The 9,452-nt window shown below is 36.8% G+C and overlaps 1 protein-coding gene across 1 annotated transcript; it reads right to left on the bottom strand.

The window, feature by feature from the left end:
• Positions 1-2,644: 2,644 nt before the first annotated feature.
• Positions 2,645-8,551, bottom strand: LOC138001513 (uncharacterized). Its single transcript, XM_068848127.1, has 3 exons — positions 7,544-8,551; positions 5,597-7,459; positions 2,645-2,743 (listed from the first exon to the last, which is right to left on the bottom strand). Exons 1-3 carry the CDS (start codon positions 8,549-8,551, stop codon positions 2,645-2,647), a joined length of 2,970 nt encoding a protein of 989 aa, XP_068704228.1.
• Between the last annotated feature and the right edge of the window lie 901 nt (positions 8,552-9,452).

Below are 9,452 nucleotides of genomic sequence, written 5' to 3'. Positions count from 1 at the left end.
TTAAAAAGTCCTTACCTGGGAATTCAATGCATTTGCATATAAAATTTACCAAGGCAGCTTAACATGGTTTCTCAGTTACCTCCTTTTAAGAGGAGAAACTTTTGAAGTTAACTGCACCCCTCAACATCCTCTTAATCCAGATCTTCTTTGGGTCTTCAACATAAGCGCGCGCGAAGTCATCTTTGCAAGCAATAATTTATGAAAACTCTATCAAATGCTACTATTTTCCTTAAAGATGCCTGCCCCATACCATGGTGTCATATACGCGGATCTAAGTCACTCTCCAGAAAAGAGTAACGGAAAAATCAATAGAGCGAGCCTTGCAACTTTGTATGCTGATATAGATCACCTCAAGACTGATGCAATGAGCGAGTCAAGATTGCCGAAATAAACTGAGCTGAGTATCAACCAATTGACTGACCAGGATTGACATCTTAAGTACCGTAAACTATTTACTTTTGACTGGAAATGATTGAAAGGTGCCTTGTGATAGTCTGTTTCGAAGTTAGTGCTATAAAAGTCACCTAGGAGGAGCTAAAGCAACGAAGACGGCCATTAACTGCAACGCTACGACTGAAAAAAAAAATGGTATTGTAATCAGTTCTAAACTAGAACAAAAACCGTGCTGCACGTGTGGCATACATTTAAGTAGTTTAGTTTTCAAGTGATGTTTTCGCCTTCTTTTCAAAATCTCGTGGTATTGGTGTTACAAGAACAATTTCGTAAGCGAATTTACTTTGTCGTGTGATAATAAACTATTAGTTGACCAGTTTAGTCGAATTTAGTTGAGTGCATTCTTGCATCTTAGTATCTTCTGCGGTTAAGAATGTATGACTATGAAGTTGAAAAACAAGGAGGATAAGCCGTACAATCGAAATAAATATTGGCTAAGTCCTATAGACTAAGCAGGAAGTTACTAATTGATGCGCCACCAAAGACTAAGGTAGCAATGACGTCAGGAAATAACAACAAATTAGAAACAAAATAATCAATAACTACTGTCGCTGCAAAATGCAAGACACCCAAAATATCCCCGAGGTCACCTTCCTAAGCCAAGAAATCTTGGGATAAAGCGAAATAAGGATTAATGACTTTTTCTTGTATATCATGGTAAAAGCTTAACTTAGATCAAGGGATTTACTTACTGAAAAATGCTGTTAAAAGCCCATGCCGGGGCAGCAGTCTTTATATAACAAGGTAAATAAAACAGTCAGCCGTATTTACATATTACCATCAAAGACGTAAATTGTTATGGCTTAAAAAGGCGAGTGATTTCCCGAGGGAAAAACAACATTCTAAGCATTTGAAGCGTACGAATTTCGTTGTCACCCATGCGAAGCCCTGTTTGAGAGGGGTGTTCATTGGATGGCTGACCAGTATGGCAAATCGTATGAACTTTCTGGCGCATTACGGGGTTTATGAGCATGAGTGATGGTTTGCAAGTTCACAAAATTGCACGAGCCGTCGGCGAGTTCAAAACGTCACGAGTGACCATAAATCAAGAAATGCTAACCTGCGACCAGGCCCCATTTTAGTTTAGCGCGGTACATACTGTGTGGTTGGCAAGCGACGACACAGGAAAACAAATAAGCCAGCGATTCTAAATATGGGCCTGATCGCAGGTTAAAGAAATGCACGATCATACGTTTTTTATTTATTAATTACTCTGTCGGTGTGTTTTCATAGCAACTTCCGTATTGCACTCTGCAATCTTTATGCATTTGTCATTGACTAATCAGAAATGCAATATTCTGTTGAGTACATAATATTTACTCCACTGTCCTAACACCCTCAACCGACAGGCATAATGATTGCGTTCCTGCTAAAGCTGAAATTTATCCAATCAGATCGCTACGAAAACAAATGCGAAACTAAACGGTCGAAAAGCCTGTCAGTTGAAGGACAGTAGGTGGGCCTTTAAAATTCTTCTTTTCACGAGCGACCTAAGCATAAGCACAAGCAAGATACTCCAGTTCAAAGCGAACTCAGTAGAGTTTTGATCATTAGTCACGGTCCAGAACAAAAGACTATTTAAACAAATTAAATGCGTCTGCGTGTATGTAGCTTGTAGTTTTCCTTATGTCAGCAGTGAAAGCCAGCCTTCATTCCGGCCTTCATCCTTCGCTTATGCACAGGACTTAGATCTCGTTTTAATAGGGAACTTAAGATCTCCGTAAATGCGGTCCGGTCGATATGGTTTGAAAATAGATTTCGCTCGTTTCTTGTGTGTTGCAAGACTTCCATGTCCTTATACTAAACCCACAATCCGCTTGATCGGATCTTTAAATTATTCGAGTTTTGAGGGATTTTTGGTTCACCCGCTCAAACGCTGATGGCGCCCTATATCGAGGCTTTAATTTGACTCAACTTTGAAGATCAATTTATCGAGAACTAACGAAGCCTGTACAAAACAAAAACGATGGTCAGTTACTTCATGTCTTTTGAATACACAAAGGTGACTTTCATTAACATGAAGCTACCAGCGAGACAGCTTAATCAGACACGCGAACATCGATAAACTTCAAACTCTATTTATGAGAAAGTACGGCGGTCTTTTTCAATCAAACCAACGCAGCTGGAAAGTAAGTACCATACATACTGTCATTACGGAGAGAAACCCTACGGCCCGTCCTCCAAGGAATGTTTATAGCTCTCTGAACGTGCCTAAGTTTTGGCTCCACATTGAAAGACTCGTTAACAGGGAGCGTTCACCAACCTCGCACGAAGATAGACATAAGACAACCTAAATAAACGAAAAATACATTTAAATACATTAAAGGTCAATTGAAGGGGGATAAACCCTCTTTTAAGGGCTTCTGCTTGGCTTACCTGCCACAGATAAATGTTTCATTGTTCGAATTTCGCTCCATGATTTAACAAACAAAGGACGATCTCTGCTGCCCAGGTACTGGATCCCTGAAGGTGCAAATCAATTTTGGGTATCTAAGTTGCCTTTTCTCTGCTATTATCATTCTTACATCGACGTTTTTCCACCACAAAACGGTGAACATCAATGAAGATTGCCGCCCTATTTACCCTTTGGGACAACCGCTGACCAAATTCAATGATAGCACTTGAGAGGTAAAGGTGGGTGGGGAGGTGAGGATTTTGAATTTTATTGCAATAAGAGTTATCAAATTTATAATTCCTCCACGCTAAACCTGCACACAATTACAGAACACCTCGTAAGAGGATCTCGTCTCAGGACCCCCTAAACATTCCCGTCAGCGGCGCTAACACCCACCCACTCAACAATTCTTGGTTTGTATCCACGTGATGAGACGGCTATGTTGGTGTACAAAACAATAGAAAATGGCCCCACAAGTTTTGCATAATAATAGAGTCAAATTGCCAAAAGGCATTTTACTGCATTGTTCTGAACACCAACATGGCCATCGTGACGTCAGATGCAAACCATCAATATCCAGCCTATGGGCCTGGCCGGTTCCCTTTCGCACGAAAGACGATTGTGATATTGGCTAAAATTAATTTGACGAATCCGTGATAACAAAAGAAAAGGTTTATCTTTTATATGCTGTACCAGGAGTTTTTTATCGCTGCTTTCACCCATAGGGTGGGCCAATCTCTCGGAGTCTGGCAAGCCCCAAAATTACTTTACGGAATGCTTCATAGCTTTACCCTAATTAGTCCTTGTTCCTTGTGGGGAAGGAGTGGGAAGGATGCTGACCTCTAACATTCGTAACTCTGAAGCGGTTGAGGAAACGGTCAGCAAATTTCGTAACATTTTGTAAAATTGCAATAGGATTTCGACGTGTCAAGAGTTTGTTTATATATGGTCGACATTTTCACGGGAACCACGTTTTATTTTTTCTATTTTGGTAGTTTTTCCTCGTTTCTTTCATGTTTCAACTTATCTCAGCCTTTTTGGCTTCGTTTACGCCTTTTTAAAAGAAATGTCCTTCTTTGCTGACGTTATTGGTAAATATTTGACGACTCCCTCACTTCCAACATGGTGGCTTCAATCTCAAGTATCTTCGACGTCATTGTGGTAACGGAATCATTCCAAAACCGTTCTCCGTATGAAGATTCATTCTTTCTCTTAGTTTTCTGAAATTGAAACCTATGGCAAAGAAAATGTATTCAATGTACAACACGGCAAACGTGAGGGAGACGACAGTGAAACGGGTTCTTATTTTTTTGGGTAAAAGCCTATTGATAGTTCCATTGGTAACAACCAATAAACTAAAGAAAATGTAGACTGTTAGTAAAATACAAAAAAATTCTTGAAGTATGTAATAAATCCGTATATAGAGGATATTACACGGTGGCGAGAAGATATGAATTTTATGTTCGAGTGGCAAGAACAATATCTCACGAGTGAGCGAAGCGAACGAGTGAGATATTGTTCTTGCCACGAGAACATAAAATTCAGATCTTCGAGCCAACGTGTAATGTTCTTTTCATTATATGGAGACTAAATATTGATAAATTCCGACTTTATTGTGTTTCAAAGTAGTCACGTTTTACAAATACGGCTGGGCTTTATAAAAAAGGCGGGAATCGTGACGTCATTGAACGATACGACACTCACAAAGGTGACATACGGAAAATACGCCACTCGGGTCCCGGATGTAGTGGCGTATGGAATCTACGAGTGGTTTAGTTCCCAGTAAAACACTCTCCTCAGTAGTATAGGAGTTGGGGGTACGAGCACATTTTTTGCAAAAATGTTCTCATACCAACCCAACTCCTATATATCATATGGTAACCATAATACGAAACCATACCTAAGAAAAGCAGAATAGTACGAGCACATTTTTTCATTTTGCGGTACTTGTATGTAGACCGGCACTGCTGTGCCGTGACGTCAGCAGCCAACCTTTTAGATTTTATAGTGACCGTATGCATAACTTGTCACACTGTTGTCGTGAATATACCGCTTGTCATCGAAGCAAGATAATGACACTTTATTCAACTCATAGCTTCCAAGTTGATGTAAGTTGCTTCGGATTGTTTTCATTGTATGATACATTTGCTTGTTATTAAATAGAACCTCTTTATAATTTTCATGTTTGATGTCATTTTTTATAATATTCTTTTTGATTCCTTTAGCGGTCTTTCCTCCTTTTTGGTTGTCTTTCATATAGCTATACATTTTCGATCTTAATCCGACGAATTCGGTTATTGGTATGCCTGCCGCTTCATCTTTGAATTTACCGATTACTTTTTTATTTGCCGTGTTGAAATATTGTGAATCTTGTGGATAATCACTGTTGTCGAATTTGTCTTTATCATTCCAAAAGTCTTGATACACATCACTGGTTTCAATTTCATAGGTCAAGCTGTCTGTGTCTGTGAATAATAATTTAGCTTTGCTGTCATATTTTTGTTTTATATAGTTATAATGAAAATCATACATTAGTGTCTTACTAAGATCTAGGATACACATACCCACATATGCCGGCCTGTTTAGGGTTAGTGTTTCTTTGATTTTATGCACTGCCACTAGATTTTCATTAAAGATCTTGCTACTAACATATGTTGGTTTAGCAGCCATTTTTAATAGTTTGTTTTCATCAGTTACTAATCTGACATCTACTCGCTTTCTAATATTTTCCATTGTTTTTCCAAATACACTGTTATTCATAAGCTTGAAGAAGTCTTTCTCAAAAGCATTTTTGGCATTGGTTCTCTTCTGTGTGTTGAAATCAATGTATTCTTTCAACCATGGTGACTGATTGAACTCCAACACTCGATGGACTTTAGTTATTTTTAAACCAAGATCTGTGTATAATTGAAGGTTTCTGTAATGAAGAACGTACTTTTCTTTATTGCTTAATGTAGGTATCAGTTTATGAAATAAACCAGTTGATACATTAAATTTATCGGCTATTTCTTGGCAATAATTAGAAAGCATGTCTTTGTTGACTTTTACCTTTTCAGGTGCTAGTGGGTAGTCATTATGCAAATCACGTAGTTCTTTTGGATATGCTAGGTCTACTTCTAATATTAATCCTTTTTTGCTGTTCTCGCTGTATTTAGACAAATTTATGTTGTTGATTTGCTTTTCTGTCATCCATCTAAAACCACCATTTGGTAGGTATTGTGACATAGCCCAACCATATAGATTGTTAGCGTCTAGATACGTTATGTACTTTGAGGGTGCCTTATTGTCATATGTTTTCATGTATCTATTATTAGCTTCACCATATCGGTTGGTGATGTAGCTTGTCCCGCCTTGCATGTCCTTTTCGATGAATTGAAACATATCGATGTCAGTCATTAGTTTCAATTGCATTTTAGTCATTTTTAACATTGCGTCCCAGGAGAGACCAGGACTGGTGAAATAATGACATGGGTCCAGTTTGTAGTATTGCAGACAGGTCTTTCTGAAGTTTTCGAATACATCAGCTAACAGAAGGATGTCTGATTTAAGGTACAGGTCATGATACTCACCCATATTTTTGAGAGAGAATGTATTCCACACATTCTGGGCATGTGTATAGTCTTCATCACTTATATGTTCATCATTCAATATACTGTAAAATTCTTCTTTTGGTGGTAGCTTTTCACTGAATTTTTCAAAGCTGTCCATGAAGTCATATGGGTAGACTCCCTTCTTGCTCATGAAATCAAGCTCTTTACCTTTGAATTTTTGAGAAGTATATATTAATGCTTCTTTTGGTAGGTTGCTCACCAGTTTGTCAAGACTTGAGCTCATAAATTGGAAACTGTCAATAAAGGTCAGATGATTACCAAGCATGAAAGCCATGTATTTCTCCATGTTATTAGGAATTGCATTGATGTTCATTTGACACTTTTCACCTTTCTTATTTGTATATTTATGCTCTTTGACTATTTCACCAATTTCTTGCATTATAAAATGACTGTCATACCCACGGAGATTGTGAAAGATAACTGGTATTTTCTCAGTCAATCTGAAATTTAGGTTACAATCTTGATGAGCGGATCCTCTGTACTGACCAGTCACATGGCAGTGATCTCTTACTCTTACATCAGTTTTATTGTATTCTTTCTCACATATATGGCATTTATCAGCTTTTTGAAATTTCTCTTCATCATCTTCAGTCATTCTCAATGGTTTATTGAAATGTTTTTTCACAACATTTTTACAATATTTGACTTCATGCAGCATATCTAGCATAAATCTGTAAACAGCTTTCGTACCTCTGTAAATTTGTACTGGTTGGCTATATTTATCATCATAACAACAAACGACCTTATATCCATAACCACAGTCTACATGCTTCTGATAAGCTTCAGTGAATGATTTGTCATTATTGGGTTGACATCCATGTATTTTTTCAATTATGGCTTCGAAGTCTGCATATATTACAAATGGAACTGGTAGTTGTTTATGGAAATTATTGAATTTTAGTATGTTATCATCTTTTGTTGGCATTTTAATCGCTTGTGCGCCATTCACTTGGATACAGTTTTCTTTATGATCAGTTAATACTCTTTCAGAACTGAAACACTGAAGACAATGCATGCAAAAATGTTTCCTCTCTTTGTGCTTTGTTTGATTGTACATAAACTTGTTGAAATCTTTGATTAATACATAGTGCTTGTTTTCATTTTCTGTTATGAGAAGCAGATTCATGCAATCTTCATACTTTTCTTTTGACACATAAATGGGATATTTTTGTTTTTCTTCATAACCAAATACATTGATGTTGATCTCATTATGTTTTTCTATTTTGTTGTACTGTTTAGTATTCACTGGAAATTCAATTCCTGAATAATTCAAATTTTCAATGAATGCTTTATCCGATTTTTTTATTCTTTGAGGATTTCTGTCTTGAGGATTAAGATGTCGAATATGGCACCATCTAAAACATTCATTGTCACTGTTTTTTATGTTTATTAAACTTTGAGAACTGTTTCTGAGTTCATGTGGTAGTTTAATGTAAGAAGATCCTTTCATTGGTTCATATTTTACGATATTGAGATAATGGTTTTCAACTGATTCAACAGTCCAACCAGATCCCTCTGAAATCCAAACTGCAATCTTATTCAGTATGTCTTGTTTCGATAAAGATAGAGCTAGTTCAATTTGTGTGTCATTTGTTATTGTTTGGGGTTGACTGTTGAAATAAGCTGTTTTAACGACTCTTTCTTCATGACCTGTTTCCTTTTCGAATGTCACCCTCAGTGTTTCAACAAACTTGAGCCCTTTCATTGATATTAATATGTTTTCAATATGGTTAGCAACAGCCTTTCTTGTATTTTGCAGTTGCATAAGTGGGTCTTTGTTGTTTTTGATATTTATCTCAAAAGACTTTGTGTAACCTTTTAATGCTTTTGCTGTTTGCTCAATCTTAGTTCTAGGTGTTGGAACTGGTTTTTTGGTTCTCGGTGCTGGTACTGGTTTATCCCTGAATTCCAATGGTGGAAGAATTATGTTGTTTTCATAATCTTGAACCATTTGATTTACACTCTTTCTTGGTTTTGGGATTGGTCTAATTGGTTTTACAGTCCTTGGTGCTGGCACTGGTTTTTTATCTTGCTTGAGAAGCAACTTTATTAGTTCAGATTTACTGAGCTTTTTGAGATCTTTTTTATTCATACTATAATGCGACATATTATTATTCATATATACTTACTATAGATATTCTTTTAAGTCCTTTTCAATTAAGTGCGTTTAAAATGGCGCAAAAATTCGAAACATCCAGATAATGAATGATTTGAACTATCAAAAATTGATCATATGAATGGTTTATTCTGTTTCTTTTTGTAAATTGTATACCAAAGCATTGCGATAATGCTTCTTTGTTTGAAGATGACAATGTTTACCTGCTAGGGTGTAATCCTTATCGTTATTACAAATAACACAGAACCAAGGCTTGTCTCCTTTCTTCGTCTGTGTAAAATCTCGGTCTACCTCTGGGTTTCTCGTTTTGATTTTCCATAATATATCATCTATATATTTTCACAGATTCTTGGGAAGATACTTGGGAATGTTCTTCAGATTCTTCCGATTCTTCAGATTCTTCCGATTCGTCAGTTTCATACAAAGAATATTCTTCAGATTCTTCCGATTCAGATTGAGATTGAGATTGAGATTGAATTTTTTTCGGAAACTTGTTCATATAATATACATTTATATATTATTTGAAATGTTTTGATCTGCGTTTTATATATTCGTTGCTCTCTTCCATGTGTTTGACGACTTCAAATATTACGTCATCATAAGAATTGCACATCAGATACTTGCATTTATTCCTTTCATACATCTGTTTCATGTAAAGTTGTTTCTCAGACACTTTGTAAACACCTGTTGGGCTTTTGAATTCAATGCACAGAGAATTGAATTTGCTTGTTGGGTTCATTAACGTCAAATCACATTGTCCAGGCATGTAACCTTTCTTCCACGATGTCGATCTTGCACATTTGGTTCTTTGATTTTCACCTAGACCAGCGATCATCAAAGCTTCTTCAGGATATTTGCTTCTTATGAATTGCACAAC

This window comes from Montipora foliosa, chromosome 4, assembly GCF_036669935.1.
Source record: "Montipora foliosa isolate CH-2021 chromosome 4, ASM3666993v2, whole genome shotgun sequence".
In the NCBI taxonomy this organism is placed as follows: domain Eukaryota; kingdom Metazoa; phylum Cnidaria; class Anthozoa; order Scleractinia; family Acroporidae; genus Montipora; species Montipora foliosa.
This window is presented reverse-complemented; position numbering and strand designations above follow the sequence as displayed.

Coding starts and splice junctions, on each gene's coding strand:
- LOC138001513 (XM_068848127.1), bottom strand. CDS start 8,551: ATGAATAAAAAAGATCTCAAAAAGCTCAGTAAATCTGAACTAATAAAG. Junction 7,460..7,543: donor AAAATGAAAACAAGCACTAT/GTATTAATCAAA, acceptor CATTGTCTTCAG/TGTTTCAGTTCTGAAAGAGT. Junction 2,744..5,596: donor TCAAGCTTATGAATAACAGT/GTATTTGGAAAA, acceptor TCGTTTATTTAG/GTTGTCTTATGTCTATCTTC.